The 23,320-nt window shown below is 37.7% G+C and overlaps 2 protein-coding genes across 2 annotated transcripts in view; one reads left to right on the top strand and one right to left on the bottom strand.

The window, feature by feature from the left end:
• Positions 1-644: 644 nt before the first annotated feature.
• Positions 645-14,697, bottom strand: RIBC2 (RIB43A domain with coiled-coils 2). The gene is made up of 7 exons (XM_068402132.1): positions 14,581-14,697; positions 10,857-10,938; positions 8,953-9,297; positions 8,166-8,284; positions 3,432-3,659; positions 1,711-1,877; positions 645-726 (listed from the first exon to the last, which is right to left on the bottom strand). The coding sequence occupies exons 1-7, from the start codon at positions 14,695-14,697 to the stop codon at positions 645-647; spliced, it is 1,140 nt and encodes a 379-aa protein (XP_068258233.1).
• Positions 14,698-15,075: 378 nt separating this feature from the next.
• SMC1B (structural maintenance of chromosomes 1B) overlaps positions 15,076-23,320 on the top strand; it is a 37,949-nt gene continuing 29,704 nt past the window's right edge. The window contains exons 1-7 of the mRNA XM_068401480.1: positions 15,076-15,184; positions 17,009-17,197; positions 17,742-17,854; positions 19,022-19,225; positions 19,610-19,848; positions 20,306-20,564; positions 22,003-22,143. Of these exons, the coding sequence (XP_068257581.1) occupies positions 15,076-15,184; positions 17,009-17,197; positions 17,742-17,854; positions 19,022-19,225; positions 19,610-19,848; positions 20,306-20,564; positions 22,003-22,143 (1,254 nt within the window). The remainder of the gene's footprint in view (positions 15,185-17,008; positions 17,198-17,741; positions 17,855-19,021; positions 19,226-19,609; positions 19,849-20,305; positions 20,565-22,002; positions 22,144-23,320) is intronic.

Genomic DNA, 23,320 nt, shown 5'->3' on the forward strand with positions numbered 1-23,320 from the left:
GGAATACTTTCCCCCATACTTTTCCCCACTTACTGTAACACACATTCCATTTCTGTGTCATGCCTCAATGCTATAATCACCTCAGTAACTATCGAAATCTTCTCTTCTTATTCCTAATATTCAGGAAATAAAAGCAATATTTCTGACCCACTTGTCCATTTCTTCCTCTTTGCTTGCTTTTGTGTCTGGCTGCTTTTTTTGCTTAAAAAAAAAAAATAAAAATGCCTAGGTCATCTCTCTTCACTCCCATAGAATCTGCTAAGTGTGCATCACTCGTTGTCTATGTCAGGCAGCATTCCTCTCTGACCAAGTTGCATAAAGTAGCATTATATTTTAAATTGTGGTTCCCTTCCAGAAATTGATTTCTAAAGGCATGGATAATGTAAATATTACCGTTAAGCCTGAGACACAATAGTCAAACAACCTACTACTGAATCTACTTTTTAGAAAAACAAGTTTAAAAATTATTACAATGTTTTCCTCTTCTTAGAACAGATGTGGCCTAGCAAACTGTCCTTTAGTTTGAGTCCACTGTTTGAACAGAGTAGGGAACAGATAAACATAATAAAACATGGGACTGCTCAATTAAAGATTTTAATATGCCCACATACTTCTGTATATTTCAGGTTGATTTATCCAGAATGTCATCGGCTGGTTGTATTAAACTGTGCATAATACTGGCCTGTTGGAATATTTGAATATGCTTCTTCTTTAAGATAAATGTTCCTAGCAATAAATAAAAAAATGCAGTTAGTATATGTTTTCTCATTATAATACAGAAGTAACCTGAGAAACCTAAAGAAGATGTAATGCATAAACACTCATAAATGCTCAAAAAATTCAGAATTATTAGAAATTGAATTTAATATAACTAGATATTTTTCTCCAGAATGTCTGCCATCTCTCAATATAGCAGACTTTTTTTTTTATCCTAAAATAACCTTTCAAAAAATCTCATGGTGAAAAACTAAATTCACACAATTACAAATTTTTGCTTTCATAATACGACAGCATCAGGTACTGGAAATTCTTTTGCAAAATGTATGTATGCATGCATGATGGAAAAAAAAAAGAAAAAAAAAGAAAAGAAAAAGACTGGAAGAATAGAACACCAAATCACTTGGTTTGATTTTTTTTTTCCTTCACACATTATCTTCCTTCTTTCTCATTGGAGCAGACACAAGACCTGTCCACCAAGACATGTCCAGTGCTTTGCTAAAGAATCATCTAGTTTTGTCATACATAGTGGAAAAGCTCCGTTTGTGCCATTACCTTAACCCTGAGCTATCAGAAACTGGCAGTTCTGCTGATACCCATCCTTTTTTTGTTTCATAAAACTAAGGTAAATCAAAGAAATACATACTGGTTTACACCTGATAATATAATTCTCTGCATAGTTAATTACATTTATTCTCTATTTTGCTATATATATAAACTGTCTGTTGTCAGTGGAACACTTTTAAGAATTCCAGCTACTAATTCATACATGTAAGTCAGTAACAATCGTAAGCTACTCTTTGAAGGTTGTTTAAATAGTACTGAAAAACACACTTAAGCTGACTTGTTGCTTTTTTTTTTAAGTATAAACTTCTAACAAGTGTATTAGAAAAGTAACAAACAATACGAGTAAAAAAGCTATTTGAAAGCAAAGCTATTGTGTTAATGGCTAAGAATTTTATTTGAAAAGAAGAAAACTCTTTCGGTACTTACTTTGATTTCTGCTCCTGAGATAGCACTGCGTTTATGTTATCTAAAGCTTGGCGGCATTCCCGATTCTGTCGTTGTTGGTGCCGCTCTAAAACCAACTGTGCTCTTGCAGCCTGTATACTTTGCCTGTCCCATGCAGCATCTCTTTGGCGTTCTTCCTCTTTTAGTCTCTACAGGAGTGAAAAAAATGCTTAATTTTCTCTTTGTTCAAAGATGAAACAGTCTGTATAAATCTGATTGGTAAATTCATCCAAACAAACTTGCTTGCCTTTACTGAACACTAGGGGTAGCATTTGAAATAGGGAGAAAAAATAAGCACTTCCAAACTAGGCAGGAGCCCATGCATTAGGCAGAAGTAAGATACTGCGGATGAAAAAACTATCCTTTTCCAGGGAGAAAGACAGACTCCTACCACTGCACAAGGTAAGAAAATTAGGATCTGCTGCCTAGAAGAAGTAAACTAATCAGCAGATTATTATTTCTCTCTGACATATTAGCTCTCTCTAAAAAACCAGAGCAGCAAGACAGACATTTTTTTAAGCTCTTGTTAGCAAGATTTGTAACTTCTTGAGGTCAGAAGTTAGTAGACATCAGTATGGCTTATAATACAGCTAACTCAGTGTAATAACCAAGCCACCAACACCAGATGAGTAGACCCAAACTGTTTTTTCCTCTGCAACTGTTATACTATCACTTCCTCACTTCTTGTCTGATATCACATTGAACTGATTCAAGAAATCAGGCCTGCAAAAAAATCACTTTTCTTGGTAGGGCTCATTTTCTGCCAGCTTAACTACTCGAATGGGTTCACTTTAGGGTCATAAGAGAGACAGGAAAATGACAATTCTATCTTCAGCTTTAATAGCGGAAGATAAGACATAGTGTAGCATACGGTAGCATAGGGATTAAAAAATAAAATCCAACAGCTATTCATTAGCTGTTACGAATCCAACCTCCGAACTGAATGAGGTAAGTATCTTCCTACTTCACAATGCCTAGACCTGCACACTCGTGACTGCATAGGAAGGGTAGATGTCTTCATTTTGACTGCCTGCTTCCATATACCTTTAGAGCAGCAATTATTAGCAATATTTAGTTTTTCTATTGTAATTCTGTCCCAGAGCATGGCTCATAGTTGTGTGGGCCGGTAGAAAGGAAATTCTGCTGCACTCATGAACTTTTAAGACTATGAAATATCCATGAGCAGGATCACCGGACCTGCTTTATTTGTCCTGCTTGAGTACCCTTGAGCATGATAACACTGCTCCAGCCTGCCCTGCTTTCACCCTCAGCTCCTGGCTCTTCTTCCCCTATGGAGCAGCCCACTCCTGCTCATCCCTTGCAGGCAGCTCATGCAGTCTAAATTCCTAAACTGCACCATGAACTCTGGGTCTCGGGCTGTGCAGGACCTTGCTCCTCAGCTGGGCCACCATGGAACATACCCCAAGATTCCCCAGGCTCCTTGGCCCTGGGCTCCACAGCAACCTTCCTCCCAGCCCAATGCCAGGGCTCCAGCCCACTCCTGCTTCTCCATGACATTTCCCAGCTGCTTCAGAGACACTGTGTTCAGTTTGATTGATTAAAGTTTGGGTAAAATTCAGATCAATGGAAAACACAGTCTTATAACAGCATGTGCAGGGCAAACAATAATATTTTCTTCTACAAACACTGTCTATAATATTACTACAACCAGGAATACAGAATATGCATGTAAGCTTAAATACCAGTTTCTCCAGAACTTGTTGCTGTTGAGAGTGACGGATTGCCATCAGCTGATCCTGATTCATTCCCTTCCATCGATCTGTGATCACACGATGTCTACCAAAGGAACTGACTGCTTGTTCAGGGTTTTCTGAAAGTAAGTCTCCTTGAAGGAGGCTGGAAATTTCATCCATGTCATCTTTCATTTTTTGATACTTTTCCAACATCTTTCTCTCAGCTAGTTCAGCAGCCTAAATTCAGTGAAAGTAGAGAACTGGTAGTTTTTCCAAGAGAAAATTTTAACTAAGGGATGCAACAAAGTTAGTACATCATAACAGATTTCTTTCCAACTTGCAGACAGTTGTCAACAGCATCACAAATGAATACTATGATCATGGTCCTATTGGCTAAGATTGAAAATCTAATAGTATACATTTCTTTAATGTTGTCATATCACATAGAGCAAATAATTTGGGGAAAAATAATTTTGCATAAGAAAAGACAGAATTAAATAAAAAAATAATTTCAGATTTATCCACAAGCAAACACCAGTTGATATTTGGAGGCCAGACACAATATGGAAGAAATTTATGATAAAAATTTACAATCTTGAATCACTAGCCTTGTTATATATTACATATTAAATCTACTTGGAGAGCATGGTTAAGCACTCAAAACAAACAAACAAACATGAGATGCCTATGTTAAGCCTGAAGATGCAGCCTTGAATCTGTTCTCTTTGCTGATACAAAATGCAAACTTGAATCATATGTGAACATATCTGTAGTATTAGAAATCATAATATGCATTTCCTATGGAAATCACTGTTCCTAATGTCCACTATAAAGTCATAGTCTTCTATTCAGAGGAAATTTTCCCCTTATAAAACTCCAGAAAGCAAATATGATGATTTTACTTTTAAGTAATTACCTTCCAAAGAAGAATTAGACCAAGTAAACTAATTCCAAGTAGAATGATAATGCTATGCATCATCCATTTCTAATCCTGTCTCATTCTTCTGTAATGCATAACTAAACCATCTGGAACAATGCACAGTGCCGGCTTCCATCTGGACAGAGGACAGGTAATCTTCTCTTGCTAGGACACAAAGAGCGCAGGTTGCCAGACCTGTCTCTCGTATATGTAGCTTTACGCATATATCTTGACTGCAACAGACCACTGGAAACCTGTCTCTCCAGTTTGTCCAGGGTTGTCTCATGCTCTGTTCAAAAGTCACTGGCTTGAGAATATTCACTTTACGAACTAAATAGAACAGCTCTGTACTTTTCTTGCCAATTACCAGTTCACTGGTTGGCACACACACGTTTAGAAAGTGGATGAGGACAAATGAAAAATGAAGGGTTATGCATGAAGAAAGTCATAGCAGGTAAAATAGTCTTCTGTGGCATACAAGGTGAAGTTGAAAATTAGTAGGCAGAGTAACTAGAAGATATAAACAACTGAGAATTACAGGACTATGCTAGACACATGTATGGGAACCTGCTCCTTTGCAAATGTTATGGAGAAGAATCCTAACTCAGCAAGCACAGTGATCTATGCCACCAGAGGAGACTGCTAACCTGGATTTATCTCTACATTTATATTTATGGACTTCGAGTTTGAATGACAGCAGTTCTCCCAAGCATCAGGCCTGGAGACTGTCAAAAGAGCGACTTCTATTTGCTCCAAGCAAACACGCACAACAGCCTGTCAAGAGACTGGACAGAAGAAGAAATAACAAATAATACTAAGTACCATATCCTAGATTAATAAATTCCATGGCTGAAAACAGCCTTGTGGTTTCCATTAAAATAACAAAAGTATTTGATGTGCAAACAAACTAATAAAAGATAAATTCTTTTTTTTTTAGAATTATTAATTAGCTAAGCCACAATTCAACTTAGACGATGCAGAAAACCTTGTATTTAGAAGTACTTACCAGTCATCTAATAGGAACATACACTCTACAGTAGAAAAAGAAATGTCTACTTTTAGACAAATGGAAAAACTTAAGCAAATCAAATTTCACATGGCAAAGCATCAACTTCAGATCTAGTAATTACCGGCTCTGCCGCCATAACATGGAATAATACATTGGCAACTAAAGGCCACTTTTTCATCTCACTGAAGTCAGTGAGAACAATTTTTACCAGAAGTTTAAAGCAATTTTTTAAATCCAAAATGTGTTTCCCTGAAGTTTTTTTTTTTCTCCAGAAGAGTCAATAATAACTTGAGAGGAACTACGACATTACAATTTCCAAGTAAAAAAGAAAACAAAAAACCCAAAGATTTTCAATCATTTTATATTTTTGGGACACTGAACCAGAATATCTGGGTATGTACTTTTAGCTTATTAGTACTATGAATTATTTTAGTTCTGAAAATGCTCCAGAGTAAATCACATTTTGGATGGACCTCACATAATTACTGGCCTTGAAGCTTAAAATGTGTAATTTTTATTTAGATCACTTTATTAATGTCACTCCACTGTGATCTAGCAACAGATCCAAAAAAGGCACTTAGACCTTGAAACTGTAACCTTCTCAGTAAGAGGGAGAGCCTAAAATTTCTAAGTTGCCTGGGAATCTTACTGGAAGAAACTCCCAGCTCCATGCACAGCCGTGCATGTAGCACTAATATGCAGTGATTAATGACACTGCAAAATAAAGATTTTAAACTCAGAAAATGCATCAGATTTAACCTATCAAGTCAAATCTCTAACAAAACATAATTCATTGGTGCAGCATGGAAAAAAAAACAGATGCACAAATACATGCTCCTTCATTATTTTGATTTGTGATCCATCATTGTATATCTTCCCTACTACTAAATGCTTCCTTTTGCTGTTGATTCAAGTCATAAAGCAAAAGAAGAAATGCACATAGAAGCATTACAAGGCCAGGACTTCACATGCTTGAATAACACCAAGTCTCAAGTGCATGAGGAACTAACTGCTGCCAACACAGGACTAAAGGAATGCACAGCTTCTGAAGTCCTTATCACTAAGTCACAAATCTCACATATGACCAGAGTGACCTATCCAGGGTCTTAAGAACTTGTGAAAGAAGTATTATTAATCGGTATAGTAAATACAATTTCTTTATCTGTATCATACAGATACTTATCTCAAGTAGAGAACCGCACGTGAGCACATTCAAGCTAGGAACTTCTGCTAAGCAAGGTCTGTTAAAAATCAGTACATGCACTACGTTTCCTCATGCCTGAAAATGTGGTAAACTTCTGTGAAGTTCATTCTGAGGCTGAATGCCCTAGTTTTCTGTCTTGGGAAAAAGATGTATAGAAAATCCCTCTGTAACATAGCTTTCTCTTAAAGACAACATCACTGAAAGGCCTGGCAAACTGAAACCTCTTGCATGTTTAATAAAAGAAAAGCAGCAACTGTGCCAGCACATCATTGCAGGGGAAAGAAGAGCTTTTCTCAATCATTCAGGAAAAAAAAAAAAAGGAAAAGCTGAAAACAGTATCTAAAAAAGAAAAAAGTAAACTTAACTACCTACCTCAGAAAGAAAACAAAAGAGCTGCAAGCTGTAACTTCAAGCTATACAACATAGCAAGGGACAATAAGAACTAAGAGGACACTGTTACCCCAACGGCCATTATAATGCCCTTATGTTAGAAAAAAAACAAAGAGCAAGACTTTTTCATATATTTAATACACACCAGTTGAGTAGAATGTATATGCCCAAACACTAAAAACCACACCACACACAAACCTCCCACCCCATCCCCAAACCCTCTCACAAATTCAGGAATTTTTATGTGAAATCAAGTGGTCTGACAACAATTATTTGGGATACTACTGCTACCCTAAATGCACCAGCCACTTAGGGTACTTTTGTGGCTGTCCATATAAACTACTGTTCAGTAGCCATGACTTCAAGCAGCAAAAGCCCTTCAATTACCTTGGGCTATCTATAAACAAAATTATACGCCAAATGTGCCCTGAAAGGCTCAAGCGTCACTTACACACAGACTTGCACACTTCTATAATTAAACCAAAAGATACCATATATGATGTAGGTAATTTTAATGTAACTAAATAAATTTAAAGCTAAGTCACACCAAATATAGTTTAACCAAACTAATAGTGTCCAGGTAGTCCTTTGAGCTGTATGTATAAGCTGCACAGTAAAAAAAAACCTGTGCAGTAAGATGAAGAACTGGAGCATGACAAATAATGGTACTAAGATAGAGAAAGGTTCATGTCATGTTTCAATAGGTTCTAAAGCACGCTTGGTAAACGACCAAGAGACATACACAAATATCAAGGAAGCAGCCAAAGTGCCCAAAAAACAGTGGTTGTGGGGAATTAACATAAGCAATAAAGACAAAAAGCTGCTGGTAGCAATGTTTCCACACAAGCAAAAAGAAAAGCAGGCAGACACAGCTAAGGTTATCCAAGGACTGGTATAAAACCAGAAGGAAGCATGGGAGGCTTTTGTTGTACCCCAGTTCACAGTCCTTGAGAGACTGAGGAGTTGTTGCTGCCCTCTAGTCAGCAAGCTAAGAACCAGGAGGGAGAATTTTGACAGAGGGTAACAAGATAAAGGATAGCTAGATCCTTGGAGAGGACAAAGTGAATAAATTCTATTTTCCACTTACTGAAACAACCTTGGAAGTGAGCTGCTGAGAAACCTCTGTGAAAACATCATTGCTCATTCCACTTTTGTGCATCTTATTTTCCTTCTGTGTCTCCACTTTTTTTAAAAACAAACCAACCCAATATTAATTTATACCTGGGTTCTGTTGAAATCTTTAGTAGCTGTACAAACAGCACGCCTCTTTTCTTCTTCTTTTCGTTGTTGCTCCATAGTCTTTTGGTCAAGTTCAATCCTATTCTTGTCATAAAGATCATCTAAATGAGATTAAAATGAAACTTAGTCAATATTCATGGACATGATGTGCCATATGAGTAAGCCACTATAAGACAGACAGAGAGAGACAGACAGACAGACAGAGGAGCTACAGATACAGTAAGCTGAATTATATAACTATTTTCAAATCCTACCACCAAAGCTTTCCATCTTGGAATTTCAGGTTACTCATGAAATCAGTTTATTATGTAACCCATCTTGTCTTAACAGTTAAAGTTAAAATGAAAAAGTATGTTAAGTACTGCAGGAAAAATGTTTAATTGCAAGCTAGAACAGAAAAATCAGTATTAGTTTGTCTACTGTAGAACAGTAAAGACTGGACAATTAGGTCTGATGAAGTAAACATACCATCTAGCACACAAAACAGATGTTTTTTCAGAATGCTCTGATACTTCATTTGAGGCGTAAACCAAAAACGAAACCTAGGTAATATTACAATCATCACATGTTATTAAATATAGATTTCTTAAGTGAGATATTGAATACATTAGAGCTTGTAAACACTGCTGTAGAATTTCTAAAAGTTACATATTGAATCCACTGAAATACTGCTATGTCAAACTGACACAATAGGCTATACCATATTTTTGTCAGATACATCAGAATTTCAGAAAAAGCAGATGAAAACCTTATTATCTTCTTTTGTTACCTGCAAATTTTTGATCAGCTAATGCATTCTTCCAGTCTCTCTGTTGCTGAAGAGACCACTCTCTTAACTGCTCCTTTTGAAATTTCATCCTCTGATCATAGTTTAAGTCTTCACCCATAAACTTCTGCAAGCCGGAGACAGTACATTGAGGATCATTGTCTGAAAGTCGAGCAGGTCTATCCTTCTTTAGGGCTTGTGGATCAGACAGGTCAAATTCACGTCTTGTTTCTGGCTTCTGAAAATTCTTCTGAAATTCATTGATAGCCTTATTTATGTTTCTGATATCATTTTTCTGTCGTTGTTCTAACATACACATGATCTTGTCATTTTGCTTCATTTCATTAGCTAGAGAAAAATGAACACAACGAAAATACAACTCTTAGAAGTGCACATGCCATGGAAGTGCACATGTAAGATTGAAGATAAAATTTTGAAGAGGAATAAATAGAATATAAGTCTTCAAACTTTTACACCTTAGGACAGAGTATTTGATCTATGAGTACCAGCCCAGCAGACACTCTAATGTTAGTAATATTTACTTATAAAATACTTTGGTTTTTAGGTATCAATTTTCTTATTAATGTTACAATGAAATATATGCATGTGAAACAAAGACAATAATAAATACTTCTAGAACTATGAAGTTTCATTTGATTAAAACCTGCAATAACATATGAAATGTACTGTACACTAATTCTTCCCATTCACTCTTAGTTTACAGTTACACATTAAGTTGCTTATTAAGAAACAAAAAAAAAAAATCAGGCTCCCAATGAGAGGAACAGAGATAGTTGTTTCATAGTTCCAATGATTTTTCTAACCACAGCACTAAAATAATTGGCTTGCACTAATAGTTTTTGAAGACCTTAATAGCTCTTGCCCATGATTTAATCAAAATGCTGTAATTGATTTAGTTTTAAAGAAAAACAAACAAACAACAAAAAAACCCCACCCAAAACTAGCCATTTTAGCCATTTAAATATAATTTACAAGAAAAGATCATTTCCTCTGCTGCCAGAGTACACATTGCTTCTGGCAGTTTCCTAGGCATCATAGTCTGACAGGTATTCTGCCATGAAAATCACAAGGAGCTGTAGAAGCACAGCATGGAAGCTAGCAGCTTCATTCTACCTCTTCTTGAAACCCACAGAGGGCTCAGTCTGTGGGACCTTTCACATGATACCACAGGAAAGCATTCCAAACACAGAGAGCCACAAAGGGTTTTGAGGTCAGGGGACACAGATGAAGCATTTGTGTGGCTCTGTGTTCTGACTCAGCAATGGCTCCTACTTACAGCCCTACTTTAAGCTGTACATGACTCGTGCTTCTACCAATAATAATCTATACAGAATTCTATAGAATCTATATATTCTATTGAATAATGGCCAGACAGAACATGGGCTTACTCTAGAAGAAAGCAATCAAACAAATTTGCCACTACTATTCTGAAAGGCACAGTATTAAGTAATTAATTTTTTTTTAAAATGTTCCTGTGTCTTCAGGTCTCTAAACAATACTATTTGTCAACGTTTATTACAAGAAAACACTGAAAATTCTGGCCTATTAGGAAATGTATACCAGTTTAATCATGTCAATATAAATCTTCAGATACTGAGGAAAACACATACTGTACAGATGCAAGTGTATGAATATAAATAGGACTACACACTGTAGTATTCAGTTTGTATGTCTGAATTCAGAGAAAAGCCTACAGTTGTGCTTATATATATATCTTGATTAACAGATTTATATAGATAGAGCTATATAGCAAGATTCCAGGACACAGGCTCCATTTGGAAATAAATATGGCAGTTGGAAATACATGAAGGGTAAAAGAAAGCAGGAAACAGATGGTAAATTACATTTAACTCTTCACAGAAATATGATAGTATCTATGAATGTACCAAGTTCTTCATTTCGTGCTTTTTCAGATGCTTCTTGAATTTTCCTGTCCTTGACCTGGGTGTCCAATGCATCTTTATCAACCTATTAAAATGAAAAAAACCCAGCTCTTTAAGAGACACTGTGTTTGAACAATTAAAAACAGGCATTGTCAAGCTACATTGATTCATGGTTGTGCAAGGTAGATATAAAACCACTACCAACAGAGTATATACACATCGCTATTTAATGTAGGTAACATAAAAAGAAAATCCAGAAACAGCAATATTTGTGCTTGTTTCCTTCGTTTTAATAACGATAGGTATACTCTTGCACCAAATCACAACAAAGCACCACATTTACATGATATATAGAGCTATAAATATAAACATTTTAAGCTGCATTACACAGAATATGTTTTCCCCATTATAGCTAGCACTTTTACTTAGTTTTTCTGGTTTTTTTCTGCTTTCATTTATAAAGTGGGTAAGTATTTTGACAGTCAAGATGACAGGAAGTTGTAATAGTTCAGATTTGAAAAAAATATAGGTGGTTCACTAAAAGTACATTGAAGAAATAATGGGGAATGGAATGAAATTTTCCTGTCTTATCTGATAGAGAGTGGGATTCATGTAGTTGCCAAAATGCAATATTGGGTGCCACTTGGGATACATGCAGACACCTACAAAGAGCTGATACATACGATAACAGACTATTCACATCCCTGGAAATGGTAGCTGAGCAAAGCATAATACCCTAAGGCACATCATCAAATGGTAGCAGCCACCCACATTTTAGGCAAGAGTCAGGTCCCATATTTGTTGACAGAAGGTGGCAAATTAATAGGCAGAAACCTGGATTTTATTTCTTCTTTTTTTTTTTTTTTTTACTAGTCAAGTCACTTAATGTCTTTAAAAGATTTATCAAAAAACAATGACAATTCTTCAAGAATCCGGTAAACTATTTTGATGGTCTTTGCCTAAAAACTATTCAGATCGAGATACAAAGACCTAAACAGATCATAGCTAAAAAAATACACATTGTTAATGCTGTAAAGGACTACTGACTATACAAATCAGGCAACAAGATAAATCTGTAAGCAAAGGTGAAACCATAAAGAATTCTACAGATTATCATTGTCCAAAAACAATGGCGTTGTGGGCGTTAAATATCAACTCATTTAGAGGTCTCATTGGGGAAACCAAGCTTTCAGTGTAACTATAGGAAACACTGTTAAGAGAAATTAAATACGACTTCATTAGTAGTTTCTGGCAATAATACAGGTAAGTCAATGTATTGAATTGTGTGTGCATATTCAGTTACGCTATCAGCTCTCTCCCATTTGAACAGCTTTCACTTGACAAGAATACATCCCTACAACAACCATTCCTAGTCACATAAAGCTACAGGTTTAACTTTTAAGCATTAAAATAACAAATTCTTACTATGACCAGTTTGAAGCAGTTAAGTTCTAATCTACTTGTATTTATGTATAATAGTTCATATCTAAATGGAAAGTAATTTTTCTTTTGGGCTACTCATCTGAACTCTTCTGGGCAATTACTGATTTTACTGAGGATAAAATCTTGAATTGTAAGTGAAGAGAGCAGAATCTTACTTTTCCATTACTCAGATGAAGAAACACATACAGAAGTCAAAGCAATAATAAAACTGGTAATAATCAAGAAAAGAAAATTAAAATCTCTGTTCCTATTCTGCTTTCGAGTCAGCATATTACCTCCATGTTTTTAAACTACTCAATCCCTGCTTAAGGATTTGTGGTGTCTAAGTCAAATATCACCTCGATTTTTTAATTTTCTCAGAGACAGCTGCTCAGCTACACTGGTGAGAGAGAGAGAGAGAAAGCAAAGACTCTAAAACCACATCAGAAATACTGATATAGTATATCTCTGTACAGAGTTGTTGACTCTACATGCTTTGGACTTGGCCTAACTTCAAAGTACAAGTATAGCCCCTTCTGTCAGCAGTCATTGTTTAGCCAATGAATAAGGTACATTGAATGTTGTTAATCAAAATATTTACAAAATTCCTCCAGTGGGCTCTCCTTCATTTTAGATGTTTGTCTCATGTAAATGGATCTATCAAAACCTGTCTGATAAGTTATTTCTGCGAAAGTATTTGGGAAAGACTTTCAGATGGTGTACTTCAGTATTGCTCAATAAAGTACACCGAGATACACTATTTCATTCTCAGCTATTTCATTAGCTGAGAATTTATGGTTTACATTCCATTTTTAAGGCTCTAGAAAAGCCATCTTGCAGAGAAATTATGTGTTTCCAGATGAAGAAAGTTGAACTTATTGTACCCATCCCACTTCTGTTAAAAAAAGGTTATTAGCTCCTTCCATTTAAGTATATTGTTGGCTGCTGTGTCAGGATGCTTTATCAGGTGGACAACATGTCCTGTTTGTTAAGTGGGAACTGCTACTTTGCTGTGCAACTACGATGACTCTTGTGTAAGAGGGACAAGAATAAATCCAAGGCACTGTCAGAGATAAAGTGAAGATATCCTTACACTGACTTGAGACACATTTCCATACCTGAGACAAGATGGATCAAATTGACGTCAGCTGCAATTCTAACAGTCCAGTGAAGTCAACAGATTGGACTTATTTTCAGCAATTCTAAATTTGGTTCTATGCTAGTTAATGCTACAGCACATACACATGATATATGCATCAGCATAGAGCACTCAAAATACTTTACAAGCAAAATTTAAATTAACTTCACCTCATGGCACTCTTCCCTCCATGCACACAGAATCTTAAAGAGTGCCTTTGGACGTGATATACGGAATTTAAATGAACTACTGCAACCAAAATTTAAACAGGTATAAAATACAACATCATTTCCTGACATTCAGGGTGCAAACTGCATAGATGACTCTAGAGAAAACCCACCAGACTGAAGCTAACATCCCCACAAATCTTCACAGACCGAAGGGTGTTCGCATTCTGACATTCACTCCAAGAGAAACCAGACATGACAATTAATTCCATATGCATAAAGATGGCCTGATGGATCTGTCTTATTTTGCCTGATGCAAAATAGGGACCAGCTGCAGGATCCCTTTCAGCAATAAATCTCTCTCAGCACCGATTCTAGTGAGAATCAAACAGGTGAGGGAAGCATCAGCACAGCAGAGAGGTAAAAACCACTTATTTGTTTATGCCACATTGTGTGAGCTGACTTTGCAAAGTTTCTGGCTTACCCCAAAGTAAAGCGTACTACATTAAGTTAGCTCCTACACAGATACAGAAACACAGGGCTTGGTCTTTTTGTCAAGGAAAAATGAAATCTTGCCCTGGAACCCTACAGCAGTGAGACACAAGTCCCCCTCAGACTCTCTCTCACCCACACCCCGTCCCCCCCCGCGACAGCTGCCAAAAGTAACTGTTGACGATGCCTAGAAAGCACCAACTCGCTTTCACCAGCAACTTCTTAAAAGCGCCTCAGCCCTCTAAAAGACGCAATAGGGAGTTTTCTCCCCGTTTCCCCCCTACCTGGGAACCAGCTCGCAGACACTGAGGAGGCGCTGAGGGGGCGCACGCTCCCGGCAGCCATTGGGGCGGCCGCCTCCCGCCCTCCCCCAGAGCCGGGCTCCCGACCCTCGCCCGCCCAGACCGGCCTGGCTACCCCCCGCCCCCGGCCTGCCCCAGGGATCGCCCCCGCTTTAGACCGGTCCCCTCAGAACACATGGGAGCAGGGGGAGCGCCGCCGCCCTCACCCCTATGGTCCGGACTCGCGCGTTGAAGATGCGGCTCTGCCGCTGCAGCTCCCGCTGCCGCCGCCGCTCCAGGGCGGCAGCCTCCCGCAGGTCTCGCTCCAGCCCCAGCCTGCTCATGGCGCCCAGAGGGGAACCTGCCGCCGGGGCTGCGCGGGAGGACGGCCAGGAGCGGAGCGCGGCGGGAACAGCTGCCCGCCAGGGGAACAACACACGGGGTCGCCGTGGGAACGGGAGCCCCGCCCCCTCCGCGCGCCGTCACCGCCCAACGTGGCCAGGCTGCGTGGCCGCAAGCACGAGGCGGGCGGCCATTGAGGGCGCGGCGGCGCCTGTCGCCTGCTGAGGGGGGGCCGGCCGGGCGCACGCGGAGGGGGTCTGCCCTCTCTCAGAAGACAAACTAGTAAAATATACTCGTTGGTTATTTAAATCCTGTGGGGAGGAGCGGGAAGTTCCCGGGCTAACGGCCTCAGCTGCTCCTCGCCTGCTGCTGCAGCAGCAATGGGTTACCTGAAGCTGCTGGTGATGAAGGACTTCAAGTCGTGGCGGGGGCTGCAGGTTATCGGCCCCTTCATGAGGTTCAACTGCATCATCGGGCCCAATGGATCAGGTAGCAGGCTGGGGGGTGGGGGAGGTCTGTGGGCAGCTGGTGGCCCTGCTTCTCCACGGTAGCTGTTAGGATTGGGGTTTGTTTTGGGGTCTGCCAGGTCTTTTCTGTGAACACCACAGGCCTGACGGGGAGGAAAGAGCAGCAGGGCAGGTGCAGGCCCAGGAATAGGGCCAGCATGGCTGCACTGAATGGGTGAGGATGTTGATAGCTTGCCTGTTGAGGAGTGGAGTTGCAGGGCTTTGCAGAGGGGAAGTAAAGACTCTTAGGGGCCTGCTTAAGGTCTCTTCATATGCACCAGAGGGGGTGGCAGCACAAGTAAAAGTTTTGGAGGCTCCTGATCTGCCATCGCATCTTTAACTGGAAGTACCGATTTTCTTCCATCATGGAAGGACAGAGGTGGGGTGGTTGAAGGAATTTTCATTTCTAGTTGTCTTCTCTATCCAGCCATTGTACAAGTGGTTTGCAAACAACACACCTGGCCTTTGCCACTCCAGTTTGTAGCTCAGCTTACTAAGGTCACATAAAGATATTTTTAATTTAATACTCCAGGTTGTAAACTGTATTAATGGAAAGCTGCTTCTTGATTTGAGTCTGTGGTCTTTACCATATGAGTAAATGCCTCTGGGAAAGAGTAGCTTTGTGGGATGGTAACTGCTTTGTAGTTCAGCCCACAAGAGCCTTCGTTTGTAGATGTGACTCAGCATTGTTATGCTGTGGGTGCTGGAACTTCTTAAAATTTGATGCACTTCTTCTGAAAGTTCCATTCAACAAATGGGATTTTATCTTTTATTTGCCAGAGAACAATATGATAGTAGGTGAGGGCTGCCCTAACAAAGAGCCCCAAGGATGGACTTAGCATTTGGTCCTAGTTTCCCCAGTCTGTTAATGATTTAGTCTATGGTTTAGATTTTTAGATCCTGTTGTTTCTTCACTTATCTAATTGAAATGAGATCTATGAATGTAAATACTATTTAGCATTATTATAATATTCTTTATCATTCTATCCCTACTGTTCCATATTGGAAAGATTGAAAATTGTGGATACTTGTTCCAAGTACTCTTCCAGTTAAATCTGAATACATTTTATAGTTGAATCCAGGGAGAAGAATTGTGAATATTGTGAATTTTAAAAATTGTGAATAACCTCTCTGAATTGAGGTTTTTATTTATCTATTTTCCCCCCAGTATTCTTCCTTTTCTGATATTTTATTGAATAAGTCAAAATATTGCTAAAGTAGCAAGGTTGAAGGCAGAAAATAATTAAGGTGTCAACAGAAATGCTCAAGACTAAAGGGGAAAAGCAAACAGAGGATTCAATTAAGAGAATTTTTGTCTAAGGAGCATGATCAGAGAACTTTGTTGCTGTAGTGAATGGATCTGGGAAAGTACTTGTGTTCTTTATAACACTGGAGTTCTAGTGGAAAAGTTCTAATTATGTGATAGAGTGCTTACGCAGCAAACCTCACTGACTGCATTATATAAAGGAAATTACCAAGTAAGGATTATGATGTTACTCGGTTTAAGTAATGACCTCTAGAGGTGCCTGTGTAATGAAAATTTGTTCAACAAGGCTTATCAAATAACAAGTCAGTTTTGTGATATTTTTGTTACAGACAGGCTTATTATCTGCTGCCAGTGTGTTACATCTTAGAAATGTATTTCTTTATTATGTGCAATATTTTTTCCTCAATGAAATATGGAATTAGAAATAGAATTAATAAAGATTTTTGCATTTAGGCATATATGTTTTAGTTAATTGTTAATCAGCTGCCTCCTTGCATTTCTGCCATATCAAACCAATTTATTTATTTTTTTTTTTTTAAGGAAAATCTAACATAATGGATGCTGTTAGTTTTGTGATGTGTGAAAAGATATCTAATTTGCGAGTTAAAAGCATTCGAGAACTTATTCATGGAGCACATGTTGGAAAACCAGTTTCTACTACAGCTAGTGTGAAGATAATATATTGTGAAGAAGATGGGGAGGAAAAAACATTTTCAAGAGTTATCCGTGGTAGGTGGTAGATTCTGTTGCATGTACTTTCTCTCATCTGATTTCTAAAAAATGGAGACCAAGAATATTCAACTTTGAATTTCAGGTGCCTGATATTCTTTCATATGTGAGTGGATTAATCCCATGAGTATTGCAATACTTCTTATAGTCCTTCAGTAGCATTTTGATAGCAGAGTGTTATAATTGGAAAAACATACTGAGGCAAAGTTAAAAATTAAACAAGTGATTAATGTATGTTCTTTGCTTCGTACTTTTATCAGTAGATTTTCACTTGGAATTTGTAAATGTTGTAGGCTCTAGAAAATGGGGTCTGACACCTTGCTGCAGCCGCAAGCACTTAAGCATCTGTCAGTACCTTTTGGAAGTATGCAGCTAGAATTTTCATACAGAAAAATGAAATAATTGAAATTACTAAGGGGATAATTAAACTCTGTTCTGTTCTTTGAGGAAATGCTCAGTTAAATTGTTCCACTAGTTTTGTTCTTTTCCTATGGATTTTGTGTTTTAGCCATTTTAAAGTAATTTTTTTTCTTTCCTCCTTTAGGTAATTGTTCTGAATTTCTTTTCAATGATAAATCTGTCAGCCGATCTACTTACATATCTGAGCTTGAAAAAATAGACATACTTGTCAAAGTTAGCAATTGTCTTATTTTTCAGGTGAGCATTTAAGGTACTTGGTAAAGAAAATAAAAGCTTCTGAGATTATTTCATAGCAGTACAGAGTTATCTGTTTGATGGAAAAGAGGGCACCCTTAGCTAATTTCAAGCCAATACATTTTTTTCCTGACCTCAGCCAAGAATTACAAGACTGCAGAATGGAAATAATGGGGTTTATGTGTACATGAGTGCACTGGTAAGAAAGAAGCTAATCTGGAAGAAATTGAGTATTTGTGTTATTCAGAGTATATAAGATGGGTCTCTATTTATATGTGGGTCTCTATTTATATGTTTAGTGGATTAAATTCTATGAGTATTACCAAGAGGAAAAGATAATTTCATCTTAAAACACTCCTATTAGCCAAGATGCATGTAAATTTATAGGATTTTTTGTTAAGACTGAGGGATTGAAAATCCTACTGGGTTATTAGTTCACAGGTATTTAGCGATGTAGGTCAGAAATGTCATGTACTTATGATGAATGTATTTCACAGGACTGTCTTCCTTACAGTTGCTGAGGAAAACTCCCAAGGAAGAACTTTTTCCCTTCATAGAAACCCTATATATGGATTCTTATTGTGATATTAGTTTCTGTGATGAGGGCATTTACCCACTATACAAATAGAATAAAATCACAAAACTTATTTACTGCGCTTTACTGAAAATGGTAATTCATTCAGATCAGTGAGGATTTGAGTAGCTAATGCATGGACAAAAGCTGTGCACCCATTAACTTTGGGAGTTATGTAGTCTTCTGGTGCATTGGTTTCAGCTGTTTTGAAATACTAGGGAGGGTGTTAGTTAATTTTTCATTCAAAATGAGTTTCAGTTCAAGAGGCTAAGATCTAATTTTGTCAGAAGATGCTGCTCACTGATTTGTGCAGGTTGATTTAGTTTGAAGGTGCTTTTCATAAACCGTATATGACATTCTAAGATTTGTAGTGATGTTGTTTAATTAAGGTGAGGTGGCTAGGTGATACTTCTTTTGGTACTAAACTTGTCCTTGGATTTGAATCTAAAAGTATTTCCATCCAATTCTGTTAACCATATAAATCTGTACTATATGCTCTTAGAGAGGAAATTCATCATTAGACAACAAAATGATCTACAGTGCTGCTTGCTTTTTGGTTTTTGTTTTTGGGGGTTTTTTTTCCAATTTTGTTTTAGGGAACAGTAGAATCAATTGCAATGAAGAAGCCAAAGGAGAGAACTCAACTTTTTGAAAAAATCAGTAATTCGTGGAAATACGCTGAAGAATATGAACGAAAAAAGAAAAGAATGCAGCAAGCAGAAGAAGATGCGCAGTTTAATTATAACAAGAAAAAAAGTGTTGCTGCAGAACGCAAACACGCAAAGATGGAGAAAGAGGAGGTAACTCAGAGTTATTCCTTTTTGCATGTTAAAATATCAGATTTTGCATCTTTTATGAACTTAAATACAGGTTTTCTTAAAAAAAAACCAAACAACTTCTGTCTTCCATCAAGTATGTTTTTCAGTATGGTATAGTATATAATAATTTAGTATAATGTAAAATGATAGGGGAATACGTATAATAAAATCTAAATAAATGAAAGTGTAGATTTGGCAGTATAGTTAATGTACGTGTTGACTTACATGTTTGAGTTTTATGATTAGCGCACATTACTGGAATTATAGCTGCTGGTACATCATCTTGTATCACTTTGTCTTGAAATTAGACTGCTAGTGATTAAAAATCCTTTTTATAAACCATAAATAAAATTCTAATGTTGGTAGGCAGAACATTACCAGATGCTTCTCAAAGAACTGGATGAAGAAAGGATACAGCTGCAGCTTTTCCGGCTTTATCACAACGAAAAAAACATAGACTTTGTGAAAAAAAATTTGGATGAAAAGAATTTGGAGGCTCGTATCAAGAAAGGCTCTCTTTCTACAGCAGAAGATGCGTTTAGAGCCAAGAAAAAAGTGCTTGGTGTACTAAACAGAGACCAACAGCACATGGAAAGAGAAATGAAGTAAGTTTTCCAATCAGATTCCCTGATAGTTGAGTTAAAGCATAGTCTGCACTGGGAATTGCTTCGCAGACGTGCATTTCCTGTTAAAGTAGTTGGGGGATATCCCAGTGCTATGGAAATCAGTTCGCAGCAGTTTACTGAAGTAATATCTAGACATTGATTTCACCTCCACCACCATGCCCAGGCTGTCAGTAATTTCATTATATAAATACTTGTTTGCTATCAAATTTTTTAGAAGGTTATGCTTCACTTCTTAAATTTCTATTTTCAATGGATATTAAAAAAATCACCTGTGGGTATGTAAACTTGCAGATGCCAACTGATTTATTTGTTTCCATGTGTGGTTGGGAGGAGGTTGTTCTTTTTTCTTTTGGTGTGGTTTTATTCTTTTGGATGTGTTGTGTGGTTGTTGGTTGGGGTTTTTGTTTGTTTTGAGTTTGTTTGGGGTTTTTTTTAGGACTCTGGAAGCATCACTGATTCAGCAGAGACCCCTCTATATAAAAGCAAAGGAAAACACTTCCTACCAAATCAAGAAAGTAGAAATGTCTAAAAAATCTCTAAGGGACAAGGAGAAATCCTGTGATAAGGAAAAGCAGAACATAAAAGAACTAGAGATAGAACTGAGTGATATTGAGAAGGCATGGAGAGCATTTGAGAAGAAAGCTGAAGAGGAGATACTGCAGAAGGCAGCACGTATTGAGCTGAGAGAAAATCAGGTGAATTGGGAGGCCAAAAAGTACTGTTTACTAGTGAAGTCCAAAAATCACCACTGATGACAGAGAAACCATTGTTTCACCAATAACCTGTAATTACTAATGATCTTTTTGCTGTTAAGCTCAAACAAAACCAAAATTGTAACTTTTGTTTAACGACCGTTTCATTGGATGAAAAGAAATGATGATGCAGCCTCTTGGGGGAGTGGGCTGTCATCTTTCTGGGAGGGGGGATGAGGGGGAAAGTCAGATCTCGTAGGACTTCTAAATGTGCAACACTTCTAGGAAGTAAATCTAAGTTGCATAGAGATTTAGAAATTTACCATTGTGAGATTGGAAATGGTAAGCATCTCTCGTAAGGTATGAAGTACATCTTCTAAGCAAGATGAGAAGATACCTGACTAGAGGAAGCAGTGAATTTTCAGTGAACAAGAAGTTGAGAAGAGTTTGATGGAAACGAGAAGGGTTGTACACAGGGACTGTCATCTGTGGATTAGGATTACAGCTACACGTAATTATCCATGGTTAGCTTGTTCTCTCTGGTTTGGTTTTTTACCCCCCTTCATCACGGAAGCCCACGTGGCACATTGTCGGAGGGTAGGATAGAAAACATCCAGTGGAGTCTCGGGGTGAGAGGGTAATTTTTGAGAAGTGGCTTGTCAGCTGAGGTACAGAAATATGTCTTCAATTAGGAAAAAACAAGAAGACAACAAAAATGCGAACAAGACTTGGTAGTATACGTACCATCTACTGTGGGTCAGAATCTAAAACTGAGGTAGCTCGCTTGTGAGCAATTTTAACTTGTTTTAGAAGGACTGCATGACTTCACAGTAAATTCCCATTTGAAGAAGCTGTTTGCAACCATGTGGCCAGAAACACTTTTAAAACTAAGTGCTGGCTTCTTCTCTCCTCTGTCTCTTCCTTAAAATAATGTCTGATCAAATAATGGAGAACCTGTAGTGTTGTTCGTTTAGTTTGTGAATCTTCCTACTCTGCACTTTAGAGGCATTTGGTCAGTTAGTCATGACTTTGCAGGATTGTTTAAAATGTTGTTTTATATGTTCACCTTAAAAATTTGTTTGATAACATGAGAATGCTGTAATTACAAATACCAAAACTTGCACTGATTTTGGGCTGTGCAAAAACATAGTGTTAACCTTCAGATTAACTGTGAAGTACTGTAAACTATAAACTTACCTGAAACATAAGTCATTAGAAGTCTAAAACAGGACCATAGGCAGGAACTATTAAGTGTAAGCTTTGGGTTGAATCTTTAATAAAATATAACTTCTGTAATGCAATTAGTAGCTAGAAAGGTCTTTTGGAGAATTGGGTGGTTTTCGTAATCTTAATTATGATAAAGTAGCAATTACTAATTGAGGCTGTAACAATATGAGTCCTTCCACTTCCAGTGGAGTGAATTTTTTTGTTATTTGTCCAGTTGGAGCGCTATAAAGAGCTAAAGGAAATAGCAAGAAAGAAAGTAGCTACACTAACCCAGCAGCTAGAAAAACTTCGTTGGGAGGAAAAAGCAGATCAAGAAAGGCTGAAACTTAACTGGAGGAAGAAAAAAGAAGTTGAGGTATTTGTATCAAGCTAGAATTATTTTTTTAAGGAGAAGAATGTTTCTCTACCCCTCCCTCTGGTATAAATGTCTGTATAAAAGTGTTAAATGCTTTGACATAAATCCTCAGCAAAGGAGATACATTGCGAGTGTTAGTTCACTTTTCATGCTGCAACAGATTTAGCAAAATGGCTTCTAAATTTGTTGAGAGAATGGTTACGTGGGCCCACACTGAGGATTTGGTTTTGAAAGCTTTGGCTCTAATAATTTTACACTTACTTAGAACATATGCTTAACTGTAATCAGTTCCAGTTTTTATAACTATAGTTTTTCTTTCTGAGATGTCCTGCTGCTGTTGTATATCTGTATGATACTCACACCCTTTAAAGGTTGATTTTGATCACGGCTACCTTTTTGCTGAGATGTCTTTACGGTCAGTTGTTTGTATTAGTGTGGTATAGTCAGAATGATCTCCTTGGTGTCCACTCTTCTATGGCACTTCAGAGGCAGAGTGTTTGGTGTGAATACAGACCATTGCTGTTAGTTTGTTTCTGATTTCTTTTATCATTGTAGGTCCAAACATGTAATCACAAAATACCTACATTTTTCACTATGACTTGGTCACTATGCCTGATGTTCTCTTTCAGAAAAAATTATTTCCCAACTCATTGTTCAACTTTGCATGGCTTCTGATAGAAGTAGAAAGGACAGAAGCTCAGCTGATGATCTGTCTTTTGCTAGAAGCCTTGCCCTGTTAGGTGTTTTGGTTTTTTACCTTTTTTTTTTTTTGCTCTCCGAACTATGCTAACCTTGCTGTTTTGTCACATACTAAGAGCCAGAGAGGCAACATGCATTTCTTCACCATTTAGTTACAGAGTCAAGGTTTGGAGGAGACTGTTCGTGTTCAGAAGACTTAAAAATCCATCAGATGAGACTTCACCAGTTCTGGAGTTCCTAACACCTCATTCTTGTACATTAAACTTGCTTGTATGGAAAAGTCTGTATTTTACTGTATATCTGTGGGGATGTAAAGTCATCCTTCCCACTACTTTTTCTTTTTGAAGGACTAGTTACCATGAAAACCTAGTCGTTATCTAGAAGTGAATTAAATTCTGTTGCTTGTGCTTCTAAAACTCTGCAAGTCATATTTTACTGTTGAGAAGGAAATAAGGGATACTTGAGAGTTCATAAAATG

This window comes from Nyctibius grandis, chromosome 5 (genome assembly GCF_013368605.1).
Source record: "Nyctibius grandis isolate bNycGra1 chromosome 5, bNycGra1.pri, whole genome shotgun sequence".
NCBI lineage: Eukaryota > Metazoa > Chordata > Aves > Nyctibiiformes > Nyctibiidae > Nyctibius > Nyctibius grandis.